Source organism: Leopardus geoffroyi, chromosome D1, assembly GCF_018350155.1.
Source record: "Leopardus geoffroyi isolate Oge1 chromosome D1, O.geoffroyi_Oge1_pat1.0, whole genome shotgun sequence".
Taxonomy (NCBI): domain Eukaryota; kingdom Metazoa; phylum Chordata; class Mammalia; order Carnivora; family Felidae; genus Leopardus; species Leopardus geoffroyi.
Genome location: NC_059329.1, coordinates 49,265,123 through 49,290,065, shown reverse-complemented (window position 1 = coordinate 49,290,065; position 24,943 = coordinate 49,265,123). Strand labels below are relative to the sequence as shown.

Genomic DNA, 24,943 nt, shown 5'->3' with positions numbered 1-24,943 from the left:
TTCCTTCCAATGTTTCATAGTTTTTTAGTTGTTTTAGATTTCCAGGTAAACATTATCATATACCTTAATTTCTTCCCTTCCAATTTCATACCTTACCTTACTACAGTGGATCCCTAATTCTCAGAACAATGTTTAATTGTAGGAATGACAGTAGATAACCTAAACAATGCCATTAAGTTGATACCCTTCATCTAGTTAAGCAAGCTTCCTTTTATTACTTAATATGAACTGTATTTTTAAGAAATCAGTAATTTTCAGTATCAATTAAGATTATATAGTTTTTCTTCTTCGACGTAGGAAATTTTCATTACATGTCTAATGTTGATCATCCTTGACCATAACCCAACTTGGTTATTATGTTATTTTCTAAATGCACTGGTGGCTTCTTAGTTTCCTTAATTTCTTTGCAGGTATATTCCTAAGCGGCACTGAGCTGGGTTTTTTTTTTTCCCAGTATCCTTGTTTAGATTCTGTTACAGTTCTGCTACCTTCATATCTGGGATATACTACATTCTTCTCTATGCTTTGTTCCTGGTGACTTTTGTCAGGGGTATGTAGAGCATTCTTTTATGCTTCCTTTATTAAGGTTTTCTAACTCTTCAATTTTTTGAAATCTGTATTTTCATAGAAAATTATCCAAGTCAATTTTCAAGATTATTAGTATATAAGGCTATGCTAGGGGTGCCTGGGTGGCTTAGTTGGTCAAGCATCTGACTTCAGTTCAGGTCATGATCTCATGGTTAGTGGGTTCGAGCCCCACGTCGGGCTCTGTGCTGACAGCTCATAGCCTGCAGCCTGCTTCAGACTGTATCTCCCTCTCTCTTTCAAAAATGAGTAAACATTATAAAAAAAAAAAAAAAAAAGGCTAGGCTAAATTCACTTCTAATTTTGGAGGTCCCTAATATCCATAATATGTTCCCTTTGTTTCCAAAATTGTTTTCTCCTTTTCTTCTTTAGATTTGCTAAGTGTCTACTCTTTTCAAACAACAGCTATTATTACTAATTTTATTTTCTATTTCATTAATATCTTTTATTTTTAATTCCTTTTATTTTGGGAGATCTTATTTTTTCTGCTTCTTTGCTGTTTCTGTTTTCTTTTCTGATCCTTCCTGCCATGTGTGTATCTTTTAAGGATGTGCTGACCCTCAGTGAGTTTATCCACACAACATAGCAACATATGAAGCCTTTACCATTAGCCTATGTAGCCTATGCAGGCTACAAAGTCTGTATTAATCTGGAGTCAGAGTGGGTTCCAATTCCCCACTTCCTACTTATGAGATCTCGGCCAAATGTGAGCAGTTTCTTCATCTGTAAAACAGAAATAATAATACACATTAAGTTTGAAACTATTTGCAAATCATTTAGCATAGAAACTTGCTCCTATTAGTAACTCAATAGGTGTTTGGTAAGATAAAACACCTCAGTTGCCCTATTTCTAAAAATAAGGGGATTGGGATGACTAATCCCAAATTCCCTCCCAAGTGCGAAAAAGTTTATTTTCAGTCTATCAGTTCATCCACCAGACAATCAACTGATCAAACCACCCACGAACCCCCACCACAATTACTAAGCCTTCCACTTGAACTAAGTATTCCAAATGTCAGGAACACCAAGATGAATAATGAAAAAGTCTTTACCTTCCAGAAGCTCAGACTCCTTGGGGAGTAGGGGTGAAGATCAACTATTAAACAGTAATTATAATGTAATATGGTAAGTGGTTTAATAAAGTCTGTGGAAATGCAGACTTTGAAAAGTATGTGCAGCAAAATCAAAGACCTAGGTTGAAAACCTAATTGAGATACTTAATACTAGCTGTGAACCTTCAGGCAAGTAATGTTGATGCTTTATTTCTCTTTCTGTCCCTTTCTGTCTCTATACCGTCCTGATAGGTTAAGGATTGAATAAGAAAACAAATACAAAGTATAAAGTGCCAGAGTCACATGAACTCAGCAAATAGCAGTTGTTAACATTACTAATATTACAAGAGGCTATGGAAGTTAAAGAAAGCCAATTCACTGTACTTCAAGAGAGGAATGACAGGGTCTGGGGAATATCCCAAACGTGTTTACGGAACAAACCCTGAGGATGGGAAAAAAAAAAAAAAAAAAAAGAATGAAAGGGCAATTAAGGTGGGTGATGCTCTTAAAGGGCAGAGAATTCTAATTTTTCTATTCTCTGCTGCTAGCATTATATCCAACCCACATATTCCTTCTCTGTCTCCGTTTTTTAGTAGGCTCCACGCCCAACGTGGGGCTCGAACTCAAGACCTGGAGATCAAGAGTCCCGTGCTCTACCGACTGAGGTAGCTAGGTGCCCCGTGAACCATGTATTTTCAATAAACAGTGAATGGAAGAATACCCGTTAAATAATAAGGTTGGAGAAATAAAAGATTTGAGCGAAACTGTTGCAAGTATCATTTTACATTAAAGGGAACCTAGGAGTTAGAGTCAGGAGTCACGGAGCAGTCTTTTGACTACTGACCTGTGTTTATACTGGCTCCACAACTTACCTGCTGTTTGGCTTTAGCAAATTACTGATACCTTGAATCGCCTCACATACAAAACAGTTAGGGCTAACACCTACCTTACACAATTATGCTCAGAATTAAGTACCAAGCAATTATCCAAGAGCCTGGCACTAATAAAGCATTCAATAATGAAAGCGGCTGCAGCTAACTTCTCCTTTGGGTCTTTCTCAGTACCTGTGAAATGACAGGATAAGAACAAATTTCCTCCAATGTTCCAACAAGCACTGAAAAATTATACTAGGTTTGCCAAGGACGAAGAAAGGCCCCGCCCGGCCCGCGCCACACAGGTCACCTACGCAAACTGCAGTCCTGGAGCCCGCATCTGCGTCGCTGAGCCATGGAAGGCGTGATCGATGCCAGGCCGTTAGAGAGACGGGGCCTAGACAGGCTGCATGTGAGACCCCGCGGAATCTGAGGAACACCAGCCCACACCACCATCCGATTTCTCTAGAGGCGAAGCCTCGAAAAAGGTTGAGGGGAGGCCGGAAGTGACGCAAGGTCGTGAGGAACCGGAAATTACCGCAGCACGCCGGAAGTTTACCCGTTTCCAAGGCAACGGCTCCACCGCAACTACAACCGGTTAGCTGTAGTCGGGACGCTGGAAAGCACCTCGGAGGAGAGGGTAGCAGCTGACGGCGGCCGCCGCCAGAGAGACTCGCGGAGAGTAGCAATCGAAGACGGCGGCCGCCTCACTAGTCATCGCGTTTGGAGGACAAACGGCCGACATGGTCAAAGCGGCGGCCAGTTAAGGGAAAGAGTTAGCGAAGACAGGGGAAGTATCCGTGAAGACGGCGGCCACCTCTATAGGGGCTCTAGAAGAGTACGTGAAGACATCGGCTTCTCCCGCAGTGACTCGAGAAGAGTCAATGAAGACCTTGGCAGTGTCCCTCTGGAGAGAGTTAGGGGAGATGGTGGCCGCTGTTACAGCACCTCCTGGGAGACATTAAGGGGAGACCGCGGCTTCAGCAGCAGCGACGTGAATTTAAGTGAAGTCGGTAGCCACCAAACTAGTGACTGTGAGGGACCGGTCCGAGAAGACCGCGGCCTCCGCTTCAGTGATTCTTGGGAGGGGGTCAGAGAAGTCCCCCAAACCAGCGACTCCGGGGAGAGAAGCAGTGACTACCACAGCCGCCGCCTCAGTGACTCTTGGGAGGAAGCGAGTGCCGATGGCGGCCACAGCCCCAGTAATTCTTGGGACGGAGTAAGCGAAGATCGCGGCTACGCGGCCAGCGACTCCTCTGCGGTGAGCGTCAGCATAGACGCCAGCCGCCGCCTCAGTGGATTCTGGGAGGGAGAAAGTATAGACGAGGGTTCCCGCTGCGGGAGCTCCTGGGAGAGAACCAGGGAGGACGGCGGCCCCGGTGCTAGCGACGACGAAGGCGGTAGCCGCTGCAGTGGCTCGTGGGTGACAGCAAGTGAAGATCACCGTAGCAGTAGGGGCCTGGACTCGATTCCTCCCCGAAGTCCGCGGGATCGCACCATGCCCGGGGTGTCAGATTCAGGCCCCTCCACTTCCTCTAGGGAGACTGCAACCCCAAGTGAGTCAGACTACTTCTCTTGCCCCTGTCTCTGCCTCTCTTCTCACTTCACCCACATCACCGTTGGCCCTTTCTGGTAGTTTCGTTTCTCAGCTGTTACTCCTAATTTCCCTCTGACATATTTTAAGTGGGTCCCAAGGCTGTTCACCTGTTTCTCATCCTCCCTCCAGGTTTCCTCACTTTCTTTCCACCTGCTATATTCCCGAGACTTCCTACCCAGATTGACATCAACGCTTGTTAAATCTTATGGACCCTTGGCTTCTCTGCAGCATTTGACCCTGTGGAGATGACTTTAGATTTACCTAGTTTTCTTCCACTCTACTGACGCTCCCTTTCCCTTTGATGACTTTTCTACCATCTTCTCCTTAAATGCTGTCCCCCCCCCCCCCCCCCCCGTGGATAGTGCCATCACTGATGCTTTTTTTTTTTTTTTTTCCTGGTCGTGTACTATGACTTCAACCCCTTTGAAATCTTTATTATTCAACCATCCAGTAAATATTTACTGAGGGCTTACTATTTGCTGTGTCTTAAGGGTATATCAGTGAAGACGACAGACACATTCCTTACATTTTAGGAGGAAAAATAAATACTGAGCAAATACTGACTAGTGTGATGAATATTATAAAGAAGAGTACAGTGTCCTTGGCTTCAGAATGGGGTGAGGGTAGGTATCAGAAAAAAACTATGTATGAATACTGAGAGACACCTACCACTGAGATCTGCTGCAGACAAATATATACAGCTCCCTCTGGAACTCTTTGGCACCTCAAGGTCAACATGAGAAAAATAGGATTTTGTGTCCATATGCCCTCTCCGTCCTTCTTGGAGTTATCCCATTATGCCTTCCTTATTTCACCCACTGTATGCATCCTATTTCCATATTTGTTGAATCTGTCTCCTTTTCTGTTCCTGCTGTTACTCTCTTAGTTGAGTGTTTCAGCCTCTCTGTCTCCTTTTCTGTTCCTGCTGTTACTCTCAGTTGAGAGTTTCAGCCTCTCTGGTGTGGACCACTGTAGCTTCTTACAAGGTCTTCCTGAGTCTCTAGTCTTACCTTTTTGCTCCCCTTCAGCAATAGGATGGGTTTGTGTGTGTGTGTGTGTGTGTGTGTGTGTGTGTGTGTGTGTGGTTTCTTGACCACATCCTACAATTCATGCTGTCTAGGATGCCTTTCCCTTGTCCCCATTTTATCTGGCAAACTCCTGTTAATCCTTGAAGATTCATCTTAGAACTCACCTTCCCCAGAAATCCTTTTCTTTCTCATTTCCTTCTATCCTGGCTGATTTAGAAGTCTTCTGTGCTTCCATAAGTCCTTTGAATATTTGTCATTGTTCTTATTGCATTATTTATAATTTTTTTGTTTGTATCTCTCTGTGAGTTCTTTGAGGATAGAGACCATGTTGCCTTCATCTTTTTATCTTTATGGTAGAGACCAAATTAATGTTGAGTGGATACATGGGTGGATGAATGAATGAATTGGGATGGAATGTGGTGGGGGAGAAAAGGCTGTAAAGTTAGATGTAGCCAAGTTAGTGGAGGGCATACATTGTCCTACTGAGGGTTTGGGCTTTGTTCTCTAGACTAGCAGTGGATAACCAGATGCAGTTAGTGGAATAGAGGCATGGAGTGATCAGGATAGTGTCCTTGTACATGATGGATTAGAATGTCCTGTATAAAATGGATTAGAGTGAGTAGAACATCATTTGTAGATCTTGTATTACTAGTTTAAAGGAGAATAATGAAAGTCTGACCTAGGGGATTACGTCATTAAACGTCATTAAGTGGCTTGGTTATTTTTGGTGCCCTCCTTACTCCCTTCCCTATATGCATATTTCTTAATTGTTCTTCAAGATCTTGCTCACATGTTTACTACTCCAACGTCTTAATTTCACCTATACTCACTTAGGGCAATACTGTCATTTTTTAAATGTTATTGAATTTATCCAAATACATTTTAAAGTGTTGGTGGAAATAAAATGCATTAAATCCCTGTTCATTTGCCATCATATTATCTTAGTGCCTGGAATGTGCTAGATGCTCAGAAAGGATTTTGAATAAAATGTTATAGCATTTTGCTAAGGGGTGGCATGAGATGCAATTCCATCCCTCAAAGAAATTAACATTTGAGTTATTGAGAAAGGACATACACATGGATAAGTAGTAGTACAAGATTGCCTAGATTTTCTACCAGAAATGTTGGTGAGTTCTTTTGAAAACAGTTTGAGGTCAGGAATCATGCCTTTTTGTTTAGGAAATGCTTTGATTAAACTCTGTACTCTTCCTCCCCCAACATCTATTCATGCTGAGATATCTGTATTGCTTCTGGCTCACAGTACACATTAAATACTTCACAGTCACAGTGCAGTTTTGTGATGTTTGGAACATTAAATTATAAAACGTAAGACCCCTAGAGTGTATGAAGTAAAAATTGTGACCTGCCATTCCTTTCTTAGTGTAGTAGTATGAGAAAGATAAGAAAAGTATATTGATAGAATGTATCAGCCTATGTGAGGTGAGGCTCTTGTAAAGTCTTTATCACTGGAGAGTAGGCCTTTGTTACAGAGAATGCACTGGGTATATTTCAGAATCATTACTTTCCCCCTTCCCCTGCCGAAGACGTGAAAAGAGTCTTCTTGACTTTTCACAGTGATAACCTGGTGGGATTTACCCTACTGGGGTAAAATCTATGAAAATGTGGGGGCCTTCTAAGACTGTGGCCTCAAGAGTTTCTCACTAGTAGGCTAATGCTTTCCCGACATCTAGCAATTTGTCACAGTTACCATTTCAGTGCTTCTAGGAGTTCATGGCTCCAGTGGCTTCTGCTCCAGGTAAGCTGAACTTGTTTGTGCTTCTGTATTTGTGTGTCTCTCCAGACTTGAGGAGGCAGTTGGCCTTGAGACCTCAGTTCTCTGATAAGTCCAAGAAAAGTAATTGATTTTCTGTTTGACAGCTTTTTTCCTGTATCTATGTGAGTGACAACTTCAATGCTCTTTATGTGTTAGAGCTGAAATGGAAGTCTGATTAAGATGTTAACCACAAATATCTTTGTAATAAATTATTTGGAAAATCAAAGTGATTTTGTGCTTTCTATTGAATCGTTGCTTTAGGCTTTTTTTTTTTTTTTTTTTTTTTTGTAACATATTTTAAGCAATTTTTCAATAGGTGCCCAGAAGAAAGTGCATTCTGGTAACATACATGATGCAGTACGGGCTGGAGATGTAAAGCAGCTTTCAGAAATAATAGAACGTGGAGCCAGCATTAATGAAGTTGACATTCTCCATAAGTTTTCCCCTTTACATTGGGCAGCACATTCTGGAAGTTTGGAGGTAAGAAGCTGTATAAATTATTAAACTGAAGTAAGTTTACAGCTGTTAGCAATTTTGAAGATTTAGCAAATAGGACTGAGACTTTATGCTAGGTATTTGAAATATTTTTCTTTTTCCTCTTTTTTAAAGTTTGTTTGTTTGTTTGTTTGTTTATTTATTTATTTATTTATTTATTTATTTTGAGAGAGATAGAGCGTGAGCTTGGAGGGGCAGAGACGGAAGGAGAGAGAGAATTCCAAGCAGGCTCCGCACTGTCAGAGCAGAGCCCCAAGGGGGCTCAAACCCACGAACTGTGAGATCACAACCTGGGCTGAGATCAGGAGCTGGATGCTCAGCCGACTTAGCTACCCATGTGCCCCAGAAGTATTTTTCTTTTTCAATTCATCGTGATATTTGTTGTTCTGGTTACTGTACCTTTGTAACAAATTATCCCAAAAGTTAGTGGCATAAAATAAGCATTGATACTCAGAAGCGAATCAGGAATTTTAATCTCATGGAGAGCTCGTCTCTTTTTCATGATGTCTGGGGCTTCAGCTAGAAGATTGAAATACTGAGGCTGAAATCTTCTGAAGGCTTGTTCACGCAGATGTCTGGTGGAAGATGCAAGCTACAGGCTGGCTACCTTAATTCCTCTCCATGTGAACTTTTATGTGAGGCCTCTCCACCTCGGCTAATTTGTGATTCCTCACAATGTGGTGGCTGAGTTCCAAAGGCAAGCCTGGAGGGTAACTTACAGAGGGAAACATATGAATACCTAATTCTATCAAATCTTAATATTTTTGCTATGGTTGCTTTAGATTTTTAGAAAATAAATGGAACCTCACAGATGTATTTGAAGTCCCTTAGCACCCCTCACGGGTGCCATTCCTCCCCTAACAACTCCAGAAGTAACTATTACCCTGCATTTGGTGTTTGATATTCCCATGTAGGGGCACCTGTGTGGCTCAGTCAGTTGAGCGTCCGACTTTTAATTTGGGCTCAGGTCATAATCCTAGCGTCATGGGATTGAGCCCCATTCACTGTGGAGCCTGCTTGGGCTTCTCTCTCTCTCTCTCTCTCTCTCTCTCTCTCTCTTTCTCTCTTTCTTTCTTTCTTTCTTTCTTTCTTTCTTTCTTTCTTTCTTTCTTTCTTTCTTTCTTTCTTTCTTTCTTTCTCTCTCTCTCTCTCTCCCTTCCCCCTGCCCCCTCCCTTGCCCTTGGGCATGCTCTCCCTTTCTCTCTCTCTCTCTCAAAATAAATTTAAAAAAATTCTATGTTTTATGTTGTTATTAAATGATTGTGTCATTGTTTTTAATAACATTTTATATAAATGACATTATACTATGTTCATCATCCTGCAGCTTTTTGTGTTCAACAATGTATTTTTGAGGCTTAACTATGATGGCATTTATGTACTCCATTTCTTTCAGGCATGTTATAATTATTCTTAGACTAATATCATCCATTTTTCAATGGCTATTTAGTTGGTTTTATTTTTTAGCTAGTACAGGCAGTGCTTACTGAATATTTTTATGCAAAAATTATTCGCAGGTTGTGTACAAGGCCAACTGCACTTTTTCCTCATGATTGGAGATTATGTGTGGAGAACTTATTTTAATTATCACATTTCCCTAGCCGGTAGGCTGCAGGAGGTCTGCTATGAAGTGTTTGTTTTTTCCCCCTACCACACAGAGACTGCTTTCTATGAAAATGGCTTCTCTGTGTGATTTCTTGTTTGTTTGGGTTTCTCTGCTTCTCAAAACTGAATCTGGCCTGGAGAATCTCTCCGTCAGTTGTGTGCCCCACTTGAACCGTTGTAAACAAGGATTTTTTTTTTTTTTTTTTTTTTTTTAAGGATTTTTTGATTTGGCCTATTAGTGGCTTCCTCTCGTCTAGGAAGTATGTGCCATGATGGTTCTTTCTCAGTTTGTAGCCCTGGGTGGGTATGTTCTCTGTTTCCTTCCATATCCCTATTGGATCTACACTTTGGCAGCTTTCCCATTTGTTTTGTAGCTTCAGATGTTTCTTAGTTTCATCAAGGATAGAGTTTTATTCCTGTTTTTCTTGCTTTTTTTTTTTTTTTTTTAATGATTTCAAAGAGAGTGGGGTTTCCTCTCTTTCGTGGTATCCTTTCAGCCTTTCTGATTACTCCCAGTCTTCTTTGGTTAACCTCCTCTGACTACTCTATAAATATAAGTATTTTTTATATTTCTGCTAATAGCCTTTTCTCTCCTAGTTTATGTACTCTCTCTAGACAGTCTTTTAGCATTCCTTGGTTTTATCACTACTACATAATTATTGATTTGCTTTCTCTCTTGAACTCTGCTTATGTATCAGGTGCTTGATCAATAACAGCACATGCATCTGACTGGATCTCTAATTGGTCTGAAACTAAACTAGTACTCTTTTCCCTCCCTTTCTTAGTTTTCCAGGCTATTGACTTGGCATCATTATTGCATTGTCTCCATTTTTTCCAGAAGTGAAACACAATATCAACATTTGTCTGAAGGTGCACTTGATAATGCAGTGAGAACTGATCACTAGGTCATTGATTTTGTTCCATCTTTGTCTCCTCAGTTTGTCCTCTCCACCTTTTTAGCCACTGCTTTAGATCTAATTGATTTTCTTCTTTTGAAACCTTTAAGTCTGTGTAGTGACTCTTTATCCCCTATAGGATAAAGTTCAAGCGACTTAATATAAGAGACTTCTCTCTGCAACCTCATCTCCCATCATACTTGTTTTATTCTGTAATACTGTAGACTACTGTCATTTCCCAAACTAGCCTGCTGTTCTTTGTTATCCTAGACTTTACACATACGGTTTTATCTGCCTGGTTTCACTCACCTCTTCCTACTGGTTACTTGGTTGAATTCCAGGTCAGGCAGCACCCACTTTGCAAAGCTTTCTGTGTCCCCCCCCCCCCGCCCCAACATCCCTTAGTAACCTACCTAGGAGCTACACCTAAATCTTACACATATTTTTAAAACTATATTTGTATTTATCACATTGAATTGATCACTTTGAATCTCTTTTAGATTTTGAGCTCTTTGAAGGTACCATTTGGGTTTTGTTCCTCTTTTTTTCCACATTTGGCATATTAGATTCTCAATAAATGTTTGCTGTATAGCTGAATTTGCTGAACTAAATATATATACATTAAAAAAAAAAACAACAACCCCACATATATGTGTGTGTGTGTGTGTGTGTGTGTGTGTGTGGTTTTTTTTTTTTTTTTTTTTTTTCTTATGATTTATTTTTGGGACACGCCTGGGTGGCTCAGTCAGTTGTGTGTCTGACTTTGGTTCAGGTTATGATCTCATGGTTTGTGGGTTCAAGCCCTGTGTTGGGCTGTGTGCTGACAGATTCTGTGTCTCCCTCTCTCTCTGTCCTTCCCTCCACTCATGCGTTGTCTCTCTCTCTCAAAAATAAATAAATGTTAAAAAAAATTAAAAGATTTATTTTTAGAGAGAGAGAGCAAACAAGTGGGGAGAGAGGGAGGGAGAGGGGGAGAGAGAGAATGAGAGAGAGAGAGAGAGAGAGAGAGAGAGAGAGAGAATCTCAAGCAGGCTCCATGCCCAGCACAGAGATGACATGGAGCTTGATCCCACAACCCTGAGATCATGACCTGAGCCAAAATCAAGAGTCAGATGCTCAACTGACTGAGCCACCCAGGAGCCCCTTAAATTTATGTTTTAAGTGTTAGCATAGTGCATAACAGATATTCCAGAAATGTTTGTTGAATTTTAACAAAAATAAGTTAAACCAAAACGTTTTGGTGCCTGTGTACCTTTCCATTTAAAGATCATCTCCTCATTCTCTACTTGACTACTACATTAATGCTCTCACGTTTTGTTATCCTTTCTGAAATTTCTTAAGACTGTGGTACTTATGTTGGTAATATAATCACTAGATAAACAACTAGTGAAAACTATGCTTCATTAGACTTCATTTTTTTTTTCTTCGTGAGATGAAATCAGCTCTTGAGCCCCTATGGTAAACTTTTTATTTCAGATATATTTTTTACTTCCAGAATTTCTTTTTATTCTTTCTTTTTTTAAAAATAACTTGTCTCAGGGCGCCTGGGTGGCTCAGTCGGTTAAGCGTCCGACTTCAGCTCAGGTCACGATCTCTCAGTCTGTGAGTTCAAGCCCCGCGTCGGGCTCTGGGCTGATGGCTCAGAGCCTGGAGCCTGTTTCAGATTCTGTGTCTCCCTCTCTCTGCCCCTCCCCCGTTCATGCTCTGTCTCTCTCTGTCTCAAAATAAATAAAACGTTAAAAAAAATGTTTTAAAAATAAAAATAACTTGTCTCTTTGTGTATATTTTCTTTTTTTTTTTCATTTTCTGTAACTGTATTACATCTTTCACATTTTAAAGTTAACTTGGAAATATAATAGTATTTCATATATTTGCATAGGAATCAATATTTTAATATTCATGGACACAAAATAATTACAATTATTTGAAATTAAAATGAATCTTAATAATCTATAATTGAACAATAGTCTCAAAAACATAGATACTTATAGTTTTATTATAATTCATATAATTCATTTTTATCCACAACTTTGAAATTGAATTGTTTGCCAAACATAGCATGAATTAAGCAAAACTTTAATTCAATTAATACATTTTTATGAGTATTTATTTCTATTAAAGATTTTATTTAAAAAATTTTTAATGTTTATTTATTTTTGAGAGAGAGAGACAGTGTGAGCTGGGAAGGGACAGAGAGAGGGAGACAGAATTTGAAGCACACTCCAGACTCCAAGCTGTCAGGACAGAGCCTGATGAGGGCTTGAACTCATGAACCACGAGATTATGATCTGAGCCTAACTAAGATGGACACTTAAGCAACTGAGTACACAGGTACCTCCCTCCTTTTTTTTTTTTTTTTGATAAGTGCACTCTTTTTTTTTTTTTTTATATGTTTATTTTTGAGATAGAGGCAGAGCATGAGCGGTGGAGAAGCAGAGAGAGAGGGAGACACAGAATCCAAAGCAGCCTCCAGGCTCTGAGCTGTCAGCACAGAGTCTGAGGTGGGGCTCTAACCCATGAACTGCAAAATCATGACCTGAGCCGAAATTGGACACTTAATGAACTGAGCCATACAGGGACCCCTTTTATGTTTTTAAGTAATCTCTATACCCAACATGGGACTTGGAACTCACAACCCTCACAGGGTCAAGAGTTGTATGCTCCGCTGATTGAGCCAGCCAGAGTCCTATATGTGTGTGTGTTAAAAAAAATTTTTATAAGTATACTCTTTAATCGCTGTTTCAGCCACTCCTCACTCACCTCCTCTCTGATAACTATCAGTTTGTTCTCTATAGTTATGAGTCTGTTTCTTGGTTTGTCTTCTCTTTTTTTTTTTTTTTAATTTTTTTTTTCAACGTTTATTTATTTTTGGGACAGAGAGAGACAGAGCATGAACGGGGGAGGGGCAGAGAGAGAGGGAGACACAGAATCGGAAACAGGCTCCAGGCTCTGAGCCATCAGCCCAGAGCCTGACGCGGGCTCGAACTCACGGACTGCGAGATCGTGACCTGGCTGAAGTCGGACGCTTAACTGACTGCGTCACCCAGGCGCCCCTGTCTTTTTTTTTTTTTTAACCTTTGCTCATTTGTTTTGTTTCTTAAATTCCACATAAGAGAGAGATCATATGTATTTGTCTTTCTCTGACTGACTTATTTCTCTTTAATGAGTCATTGTCATCATACTTTCCTTTAATTTTTTAAAATATTTTGGGATAAAGAGAGAGCACTAGTGGGGAAGGAGCAGAGAGAGAGAGAGAGAGAGAGAGAGAGAGAGAGAATCCCAAGCAGGCTCCACATTGTCAGTTCAGAGCATGAGAGCATGACGTGGGGCTTGAACTTATGAATTGTGATATCATGAGCTGAAATCAAGTCAGATGCTTAACCAGCTGAGCCACTCAGGTGCCCCTCCTTTAATTCTTTAAATATAAATTCTTTCATTTTTATTTATTTTTTAAAGTTTATTTATTTTGAGAGAAACAGAGACTGTGTGAGTGCGGGAGGGGCAGAGAGAGGGAGACAGAGAATCTCAAGCAGGCTCTGCCAGTACAGAGCCTGACATGGGGTTTGAAGTCACAAAACCTCGAGATCATGGCCTGAGATGAAACCAAGAGTCGGATGCTTAACTGACTGGGCCACTAGGCGCCCCTAAATATAAATTCTTTTAAAAAAAATTCCTTTTAGTTATCCCAAACTGTTTATAATAACTGCCATATTAAGTCATATTAAGTCCAACCCTGGGCCCTCTCAGATATTGTTTCTGTTGATCATTGTATACATCACATATTTTTTTTTTGTTTGCCTAGACATTTTGAAAACAGCGCTTTTTTTTTTTTTTTTAATTGAGAGAAGTAGAGAGAGTTCGAGTGGGGCAGAGGGTGAGAGAGACTATCTCGAGCAGGTTCCACGCTAGGCTTGGAGCTTAATTTGGGGCGTGATCCCACAACCTTGGTATCAGGACCTGAGCCGAAATCAAGAGTTGGATGCTCAACTGACTGAGCCACCTAGGCGCCCCAGAAAACTGCACGTTTTAGATTATGTATTGTAGCAGCTTTGAATTCTGATCTTATTCAGGTGTGCTTGTTGCTATGTGTTTGCTTGTTGACGTACCTGGACTAAGTGTATGGAATCTGTTCCCCACAGTGTGTGGTCGCTGCTTAGTTTTTTTGTTTTTGTTTTTAAAAATTCTTATTTTTTTTAAATTAAAAAAAATTTTGTTTAAATGTAATTTATTGTCAAGTTAGCTAACATACAGTGTGTACAGTGTGCTCTTGGCTTTGGGGGTAGATTCCCATGATTCATTGCTTACATACAATACTCAGTGCTCATCCCAACAAGTGCCCTCCTCAATGCCCATCACCCATTTTCCCCTCTCCCCAGTCTCCCCATCAGCCCTCAGTTTGTTTTCTGTATTTAACAATCTCTTAAGGTTTACCTCCCTCTTGTTTGAAACTATTTATTCCCCTTTCCTTCCCCCATGGCCTTCTGTTAAGTTTCTCAAATTCCACATTTGAGTGAAAACATATGATATCTGTCTTTCTCTATTACACTTAGCATAATACCTTCCAGTTCCATCCATGTTGCTGCAAATGGCAAGATTTCATTCTTTCTCATTGCCAAGTAGTATTCCATTGTGTATATAAACCACATCTTCTTTATCCATTCATCAGTTGATAGACATTTGGGCTCTTTCCATAATTTGGCTATTATTGAAATCGCTGCTATAAACATTGGGTACATGTGCCCATATGAATCAGCACTCCTGTATCCTTTGGATAAATTCCTAGTAGTGCTATTGCTGGATTGTAGGGTAATTCTATTTTTAATTTTTTGAGGAATCTCCACACTGTTTCCCAGAGTGGCTGCACCAGTTTGCATTCCCATCAACAGTGCAAGATGGTTCCTGTTTCTCCACATCCTTGCCAACATCTGTTGTTTCCTGAGTTGTTAATTTTAGTCACTCTTACTGGTGTGAGGTGGTATCTCAATGTGGTTTTGATTTGTATTTCCCTGATGATGAGTGATATTGAGCATCTTTTCATAAAATATCTAGGAATAAACCTAACCAAAGATATAAAAGATCTGTATGCTGAAAACTATAGAAAACTTATGAAGGAAATTGAAGAAGAAGCAAAGAAATGGAAAACCATTCCATGCTTATGGATTGGAAAAACAAATATTGTTAAAATGTCAATACAACTGAAAGCAATCTACGCATTCAATGCAATCCCAATCAAAATTGCACCAGCATTATTCTTAGAGCTAGAACACACAATCCTAATGTTTGTATGGAACCACAAAAGACCCTGAATAACCAAAGTAATGTTGAAAAAGAAAACCAAAGCGGGAGTCATCACAATCCTGGACTTTAGCTTCTACTACAAAGCTGTAATCATCAAGATAGTATGGTTTTGACACAAAGCAGACACATAGACCATTGGAAGAGACTAGAGGATGCAACCTGGGTGGCTCAGTCAGTTAAGTGTCGGATTACAGCTCAGGTCATGATCTCATAGATCATGAGTTTGAGTCCTGAATTGTGCTGTGTGCTGATAGCTGAGCCTGGAGCCTGCTTCTGATTCTGTGTCTCCCTCTCTCTCTGCCCCTCTCATGCTCTGTTTGTTTCTCTCAAAAATAAATAAACATGAAAAAAAATTTAAAAAATAGAGAATGTAGAATTGGACCCACAAATGTATGGCCCACTGATCTTTGGCAAAGCAGGAAAGAATAATATCTAATGGAAAAAAGACAGTCTCTTTACCAAATGGTGCTGGGAGGACTGGACAGCAACATGCGGAAGAATGAAACTGGACCACTTTCTTATTACCATACACAAGATAAACTCAAAATGGGTGAAAGACCTAAATGTGAGACAGGAAACCATCAAAACCCAAGAGAGGAGGGGCATCTGGGTGGCTCAGTCAGTTTAGCACCGACTTCAGCTCAGGTCATGATCTTACGGTTTGTGGGATCGATTCCTGCATTTGGCTCTGTGCTGACAGCTCAGAGCCTGGAGCTTGCATTGGATTCTGTATCTCTCTCTGTGTCCCTCCCCTGCTCGCACTCTGTCTCTGAAACATAAGTAAACATAAATAATAATAATAATAAAAAAAAAACCCGAGGGGGGAAAATGCAACAACCTCTTTGACTTCAGCTGCAGCAACTTCTTACTTGACACATTTCCGAAGGCAAGGGAAATAAAAGCAAAAATGAACTATTGGGACCTCATCAAGATAAAAAGCTTCTGCACTGCAAGGGAAACAATCAACAAAACTAAAAGGCAACCAATGGAATGGGAGAAGATATTTGCAAATGACATATCAGATAACGAGTTAGTATCCAAAGCAAACTCAACGAACCCAAGAAATAACCCAGTGAAGAAATGGGCAGATGACATGAATAGACACTTTTCCAAAGAAGACATCCAGATGGCCAACAGGCACATGAAAATAATTCTTATTATTTTTTAAAAAAATTTTTACTTTTTTAAATAAATTAAAAAAGTGTTTTATTTTTGAGAAACAGAGACACAACGTGAGTGGGGCAGGGGCAGAAAGAGAGGGAGACGCAGAATTGGAAGCAGGCTCCAGGTTCTGAGCTGTCAACACAGCGCCTGATGTGGGGCTCAAGCCTACAAACCGTGGGATCATGACCTGAGCTGGAGTCAGATGCTTAATTGACTGAGCCACCCGGGCCCCCAAACTTTTTTTTTTTTATAATTTTTTTTTTTTTAAAGAAAATTCTTATTATCTTTAAGCCTGGCTTCCTAGGGGTTACTATTGCATCAGTGACTGATCAGAGGTTGTGCTTATGTACCTTGAGCCCGTAAGGTTTCTGTCTTTCGCTGATGAGTCTGTGTGTGGCTTGGGGAATGTTTTCCAAGTCCAAGCAGTTTATTATAAGTCAGCTTGACTTTGCTTTTTTTTTTTTAATTTAAATTTTTTAAAATAATGTGTTTAGCCAGGGATATATAGCCAACTTGGGCCCTCTTCAATCTTTCCTGAGAATAAGCAGCTTTGTATATGTAGATGGCCTTTTAGATTACAAGGGATAAGTGGAATCTTAGCAAGGCCCACTGGCTCTCTAATTTCTTGGGTGTTTCTAGTAGTTTTATGGGAGGTCTTTTGTTTTTTGTCTTACCCAGTATTGTGACTTCAGGTGAGCTCTAATACTGGCTTTCCCAGATTGTTGGCCACTTGGGTTTGGAATTGTTTTTGACTATGTGCTTGGGCATGAAATTTTCAGTCCCTCCAGCAAGACAGTGAGCTGTTCAGCTGGGGAGAAATTCTGTACCCTATAGCTGTGGGGTAGGGATAGTTGTAGTCTCAGGCTAATCTGCCACAGATTCCACTTGTTGTTACTGAGATTCAGAAGATTTTCTTGAGTAAATGCTTCTTATTTTGCTATATGCCTCTGATGAATTCCCAGAGTCTTTAAATTGTTGTTTTTGAAAACTTTATCTGGTTTTATCATTGCTTCTTGGGGAGGATTTGCCAAGCTCCTCATTTAGCCATTTCTGAAATCTTATTGATTGGTCAGTTGATTTTTGGCAAAGATACAAATGCAATCCAATGGAGAACAGATGGTATTTTCATTAAATGCTGCTGGCACAATGGAACAGTCGTATGTGAGAAAATGAATCTCAACTTATATTTGGCACCTCATGTAAAAATATACTCAGAATAGATCATAAACAAAGGTAAAACTTAATCTTGTAAGACTTCTGGGAGAAAACATAAGTGAAAATATTTGCAAATCATATATCTAAGAACTTGTAGCCAGAATATATGAGACTCTTATAATTTGGTAGTAAGAAAACAAAAAACCCAAATAAAAAAATGAGTGCATGACTTCAATAGACACTTCAAAAGTACCAATTGAATGGCAATTGGATGGCAATTGAGCACATGACATGTTCAACATCATTAGCCATTAAGGAAATGCAAATTAAACCCACAGTCAGATGCCACTACATACCTATTAGAATGGCAAAACAAAAACAAAAATGATACTACCAAGTATTGACAAGAATAGGGAGCAACTGGAACTCTTGTACAATGCTAGTAGAAATGTAAAATGGTATAGCCACTTTGGAAAACAGCTTGGTAGTTTCTTATAAAGTTCAACATATGCTTTACTTATGTTCCAGCAATCCTGCTTAAACATATTATCTAGGAGAAATAAAAAACTTATACATGAATGTTTGCAATGATTTTATTCTCCTGTAACTGAATGGTGTTAGCATACAGTAGTCTGTCCCTAAATATTTGTTGATAAATTGATAACTTACTGTGATTAGTAGTGAAGTTGAGCCTTTTTTTTGTCATCATATTTTATTGGCCTTTTATCTCTCTGACAGGCAAATGATACCTAAATGTTAAAAGCCTTTTAACAAGTGACGCAGCTGTAACTGATGTGACGGTGTATCCCAATGATACAATCAATTCATTCATTCATTCTTTCTTTTCTTTCTTTCTCTCTTTCTTTTTTAAATTTTAAGTAGGTTCCAACCCAGTGTGGTGCTTGAACTAATGACTCTAAGATGGAGAATCTCATGCTTTACCGACTGAGCCAGTCAGGTGCCCCCCATACAATAAATTCTTTTTTTTTTAATTAAAAAAATTTTTTTAACATTTATTATTGAGAGACATAAACAGAGCATGAGCATGGGAGGGGCAGAGAGAAGGGGAGACACAGAATCCGAAGCAGGCTCCAGGCTCTGAGCTGTCAGCACAGAGCCTGATGTGGGGCTTGAAGTCACGAACTGTGAAATCATGACTTGAGCTGAAGCCGGTTGTTTAAGCGACTGAGCGACCCAAGTGCCCTGACAATAAATTCTTTAAAAAGAAACTTCTTGCAGATAGAATCTCCAAACTTGAACATATGAAGACAGTAATACCGTATGTGGCTCAGACCTCTAGTATTGTAATCTATTGAGACTTATGCTAATTAAAATATTAAATGAGGATGCATTTGACCCTTGCCCCATTTTTCTTTTTCTTTTCCTTCCTCCCTCCCTCCCTCCCTCCCTCCCTCCCTCCCTCCTTTCTTTCTTTCTTTCTTTCTTTCTTTCTTTCTTTCTTTCTTTCTTTCTTTCTTTCTTTCTTTCTTTCTTTCTTTCTTTCGAGTTTGAGAACGAGAGCCAGAGCGAATCAGTTGGGGGAAAGGCAGAGAGAGGGAGAGAGAGATTTCCAAGCAGGTTCCACACTGTCAGCACAGAGCCTGATGCAGGGCTGGAACTTAGGAACCGTGAGATCATGACCTGAGCTGAAATCAAGAGTTGGATGGTTAACCTACTGAGCTATCTAGGTGCCCCAACCCTTGCCTCAACCATTTTTTAAAGCCACTTAAAAAAAAAGTTGGGGCGCCTGGGTGGCTCAGTCGGTTAAGCGGCCGACTTCGGCTTAGGTCATGATCTCACGGTCTGTGAGTTCAAGCCCCACGTTGGGCTCTGTGCTGACAGCTCAGAGCCTGGAGCCTGTTTCAGATTCTGTGTCTCCCTCTCTCTGACCCTCCCCCGTTCATGCTCTATCTCTGTCTCAAAAATAAATAAACGTTAAAAAAAATAATAAAATAAAATTTTTTTAGTGTCATCAGAATAACAATGTTTGCTCTGACAGAAGCTTTTGGCCCCCTTTAAAGATCTATGACAGAGGTTGCAAATTGGCAGCCATTGAGTGAAGTTGACTCACAGATGTGTTTTGTTCGGCTTACACAGTATTGGTGAAATAAAAGATTTGGATCAGCATTTCACTTACAGCAACAACTGGCTGGGATTAAGTAGCATCTACATTTTATGGACAAGGAATGTGATCTTCACTTTGCCATAGCTCCCACCATTCCCTAATGTTTACCCCCAAAAAACCCCCCCAAAAAACAAAGATCTAAAGACATAAAAAACCAGTTTTGCCTTATCACTTGTTAACATGATTATGTTCTTAATTTAGTGTCTTCACTGGCTCCTCTGGCATGGAGCTGATATCACCCAAGTAACCATGAGAGGTTGGACAGCAGCTCACATAGCTGCAATCAGAGGCCAAGATGCTTGTATGCAGGTAATAATAACTTTGGTTACTTTTTTAAAAATTGGTAAGTTTAATTACTTTAGCATAGTTTGGTTGGGTTGTTGCTTTTATTCTAATAATTTGATCCATAGATTTAATTCTTTGTCCTAAACAAGAACTTACTGAATTCTATGACTCAGATATTTTGATACCAAATACAGCTTAAACAAATTATGTGAGACTGGGGATCCTTTTATCTCTGAAGTTATTAGCTATCTGATAGATTGTTTTAAGGGCTGTCATAGACATGCCCAGATTATCTCCTTCATAGCTTGCCACGTCTAAAATTTCTTATTTAATGTATTTTTTTTTTACCAGAGTTACACATTAATATATGCAGGATCTAGCTTATTAGAATAACTAGATATAATCAGTGTACTGAAATAAACTGGAATTTGGAGGAATACAAAATTGTATAAGCAAACAGTTCCTGGGTATAAGAAGCCTGAGATTCTATTTGGGAATGGTAAGCATTTACTCAGTGAGTTATAAAACAATACAGAGCACAGTCTATGATTAAGATTCTAATGATTGGAAGGTGATAGAGGAATCATAAATGGAGGAAATAAAACTTCATCTAAGTCTAAAAGAACAGGTTGATTTCAGAAAGTTAAATAGTGAGGAAGCATTGTAAGTAGAGTTTATATCAGGAGCAAATAAAAATAATGATTATCACTTTTTATGTGTCAATTACAGTTTTCCATGCATCGCATCATTTAATGTAACAATCTTATGTGTTCCCCTTTTTATAGATAAAGAAACAGATTCAGAGAGTTAAGTACCTTGCCTAAGTAAGTGACAAAGCCAGGACTGGAACCTAGATTTTATTCTATTAACCTCTATCTATAATTCTATGTGAAATACTGAAATTGGAAAAATAAGGTTGTTCAGGGGATAAACTATTATATGAGTTTGAATTGTAGATGTTTTGTTGTTATATACTATTATGAATTAAGTGTGCATAGCCAGGTATGTAAAATATCTCAGAAGTAGAATAAAGATTAATTTGTATAAGAGACAGAGTTTTTTATATGCATACTAATATATACTCTTACACATACATATAATACATGCATACTTATACATACGTACACATGCACATGAGCGTTAATAGAGGAATGAAGTAATGAAAGCAGTTTTTCAGGAGATTATTCTAACAAGATTTATCAAGGATTACCTAGGATGAGGAGATGATTTGGAGGCAAGAAAACCAGTTAGAGACTTTTGGTGTCATCACTACCCATAGAAGGAGAAATTTTATGGTGGCACTGGGAAAGAAAGAAAATGATTGAAGACATCTTGCAAAGCAGGCATTGATAGAATAGAGTGAAAATTTAAATTCGTTTAAAATTTATTTTAAAAATTAAAATTAAATTTAAATTCATTTAATTTTAAAGACAGAATGACAGATAAGTATGACACTACAGATACATAAATCTGAAAGGCAGGGGAGATATGGAGCAAAAATGTTGAGTTCAATTTGGCACATGTTGTTTAGGGGCCCTGTAGGTAATTCATGTGCAGAAGGTCCAGGCAGCTGAAAAGGGTGCTGGAGACAAAGATTTCAGGAGTAATAAAGTATAGAGAAGAAAAGGGAGTATTGAGGATTGAATTTTGAAGAATGTTACTAGCAGTGTTGGTAGGAAGTGGAGAAATGAGTAAAGAATTCAGAGGAAGAAGTGGGAGATAGGAGAGCCAGGGTTCATTAGGGCCGTGCAAATGAAGGAGGAAGTATAAGAAGTTAGGTAGAGTATCACAGTTACAGGATGAAGCTAAGGAAATGCTATTGGACTTGAGAGCTCACTATCAGGCGAGATTGCTGTATTTCCATGTAGTGTTAGGCGTGGCACATGGTTTGCAGGGGAATCTGAAGTTGAGGCATTGAGGTATTAGTTTGAGAAGTAGGCAATGGAAGAGCAAATACCGTAGTAACTTCAGGGAACATCAGGGTCGAATGAAGCTTTACTTGTTGCTTTCCTTACTCTAATCATTAGATGAAACCATTCCCTTTGTTCTCTTCATTCTCAGAGATTTTGTAGTACTTTTTTGGTACTATACTGTGTAGTTGTTGCTTATCAAGGACTTCTTTGTATAGTTGATGATCTTTGTCTCTATGTATGTCCTAATTCCCTAGGTTGACATGTCTTCATATTCTTTGTAGTGATTTTTAAAACACAGCAAACACTTAGAATATGGTTTGTGATGATTATTGACTAGTTTGTTAATTATGGAGACTATTCTTAAAACTTGATAAGAATTATGACTGAGTCTTTTGCTAAGATACTGGTAAATACAGACTGGTTAAAAAAGAAACAAAGTCTGAGGGAGTATAACTAGGGGCACCTGGGTGGCTCAGTTGGTTAAGCATCTGACTTCAGCTCAGGTCGTGATCTTAAGGTTCATGGGTTTGAGCCCCTTGTTGGGCTGTCTGCTGTCAGCACAGAGCCTGCTTCAGATCCTCTGTCTCCCTCTCTCTCTGTCTTTCTCTCTCTCTGCCCCTCCCCCACTCATGTTTTCTCTAAAAAATAAACAAACATTAAAGAAATACAATATTAAAAAATATTAACTAATTCTTTTAAACCAATTACTTGGTATACTATATAGAGAGATGGGCTATGTATATGATATAACCCATATACAGAAACTAGGCCAATTGTAAATTCTGATGGGATTTCCTCAGATGCAGTTAGAAATTTTATTTGGAGCTAGAGCTAGTTACTTTAATAAATAATCCTTTTACAGTATTTTGAAACTCAGGTAATAAAAGATACTGCTTTTGAAATAGTGGAAGTTTACTTTTTTAGTTTATTAGCTTAGCATTAAAGTATTTAATTTAGTGATTATTAATCTCTGTTCCTGAAAGCGTGCCTTATAAATTATATGTACATGCTCAAATCAGAGTGTGAAATCAGGTATTATAAATATCTCTTAGGCAAGGTTAAAAAGCATCTCAAGTGTTTTCTTAGTATTAGCTAAGAATTTCTCATACTTTGCCTGTGGCACATGTGTAAGAATTTATATAGTAATCTAGCTATAGATTGGTAAATTGCTTGCCTAATAATCTGAATCTGCATTTATGATTTAGCATATATATATATTTATGTAAACTCTTATATATCTATTTTGAGGCTCTCATAATCAATGGGGCAAATCTGGCAGCTCAAGATGATCGTGGATGCACTCCTTTACACCTTGCTGCAACACACGGACATTCTTTCACTTTACAGATAATGCTTCGAAGTGGAGCGGTAAGAGATTCTTGTTAATATGTGAGAATGTATAATCAGATATGTAGAGTAGCATTTGGTAGACTGGTTATCTCTTCCTGACTTTTAAAATCTCTTATATGACTTTGGAGAAGTAATTTGATATATCTCTTTAACTTTTCTGTCTTTAAACATGGGAGCAATAATTTAGATAAAGCTTCAAAAAAACCCAGTTTAGGGGCGCCTGGGTGGCTCAGTTAAGCTTCTGACTCTTGATTTCGGTTCAGCTCATGATCCCAGGGTCATGAGATCAAGCCCTGCATTGGACTCTATGCTGACAACATGGAGCCTGCCTGGGATTCTCTCTCTCTGTCACTCTCACTCTTCCCCTCTCTCCCTTACGCCCTCTCTCCTTCTCCGACTGTGCATGTGCACTTTCTCTCTCTCAAAATAAAGAAACTTTAAAAAATAGAAACCAACTCCAATTTAGCAGTGCAAAGTATATCAGAGGCTGTGGGTTCTTCATGTCAGTTCAGAGTTTAACTGGGAAGATTGTGAAGTTTTCAAATACATCTTAACCAGTGATTGTAAATCTTTCTGAATTTCTGTGTGCTTGCCTGTTTGTTTTGTAACTTATTTCATACACTAATTTAGAAAGTGATTTTTAATGTTTATTTTTGAGAGAGAGAGACAGAATGCAAGCGGGGGAGGGGCAGAGAGAGAGGGCGACACAGAATCTGAAGCAGGCTGCAGGCTATGAGCTGTCAGCACAGAGCCCAATGCAAACCACCAAACCACGAGTTCATGATCTGAGGTGAAGTTAGCCGCTTAACCGACAGAGCCACCCAGGTGCCCCAGAAATTTTCTTTATTGTAATATTTACTTTAATATTTCCCAGTGGTTGTTAAAAAACAAAAAAACTTAAAAGAACTAACCATACTGAAGACATTGTGGTAAGAGTTGAGAAAAAGTTAAAGGACTATTAAGTATTTTTATTTTGTCATTAACTCTTTGTTTATGCTCTCAAAGATACGATTGGATCATTTGAGTACATCCCTTTCATTTTATTGGTCAAGAACACAGGTTCTTTTTAAGTCCCTTTTTAAAAACTATTTTTATGAAACTAGCTATTGTTTTTTTAAAGACTTTTATAAAAATCCATTAGTATTTTATTAGCTCATATGTTTAAATCAGTAGTAAATTTTTCTATTAAATTTGTTGTTTGCCATATATATATATATATATATATTTTTTTTTTTTTTTTAAAGCCTGCTATGTATTTTTGCCTTTTCTTTCTTTATTTATTTATTTAAAAAAAATTTTTTTTCAACATTTATTTATTTTTGGGACAGAGAGAGACAGAGCATGAACGGGGGAGGGGCAGAGAGAGAGGGAGACACAGAATCGGAAACAGGCTCCAGGCTCTGAGCCATCAGCCCAGAGCCCGACGCTGGGCTCGAACTCACGGACCGCGAGATCGTGACCTGAGCTGAAGTCGGACGCTTAACCGACTGCGCCACCCAGGCGCCCCAACCTTTTCTTTTTTAAAAAAAAAATTTTTTTTTTCCAACGTTTATTTATTTTTGGGACAGAGGGAGACAGAGCATGAACGGGGGAGGGGCAGAGAGAGAGGGAGACACAGAATCGGAAACAGGCTCCAGGCTCTGAGCCATCAGCCCAGAGCCTGACGCGGGGCTCAAACTCCCGGACCCTGAGATCGTGACCTGGCTGAAGTCGGACGCTTAACCGACTGCGCCACCCAGGCGCCCCAGCCTT

At 39.2% G+C, this 24,943-nt stretch overlaps 1 protein-coding gene across 1 annotated transcript in view; it reads left to right on the top strand.

Annotated features, from left to right (window-relative positions):
* The first annotated feature begins 3,079 nt into the window (after positions 1 to 3,079).
* The window catches only part of ANKRD42 (ankyrin repeat domain 42), a 75,141-nt gene continuing 53,277 nt past the window's right edge, over positions 3,080 to 24,943 (top strand). Inside the window, exons 1-4 of the mRNA XM_045483817.1 lie at positions 3,080 to 4,065; positions 7,225 to 7,388; positions 19,845 to 19,952; positions 23,090 to 23,209. Of these exons, the coding sequence (XP_045339773.1) occupies positions 4,008 to 4,065; positions 7,225 to 7,388; positions 19,845 to 19,952; positions 23,090 to 23,209 (450 nt within the window). The 5' untranslated portion in view covers positions 3,080 to 4,007. The remainder of the gene's footprint in view (positions 4,066 to 7,224; positions 7,389 to 19,844; positions 19,953 to 23,089; positions 23,210 to 24,943) is intronic.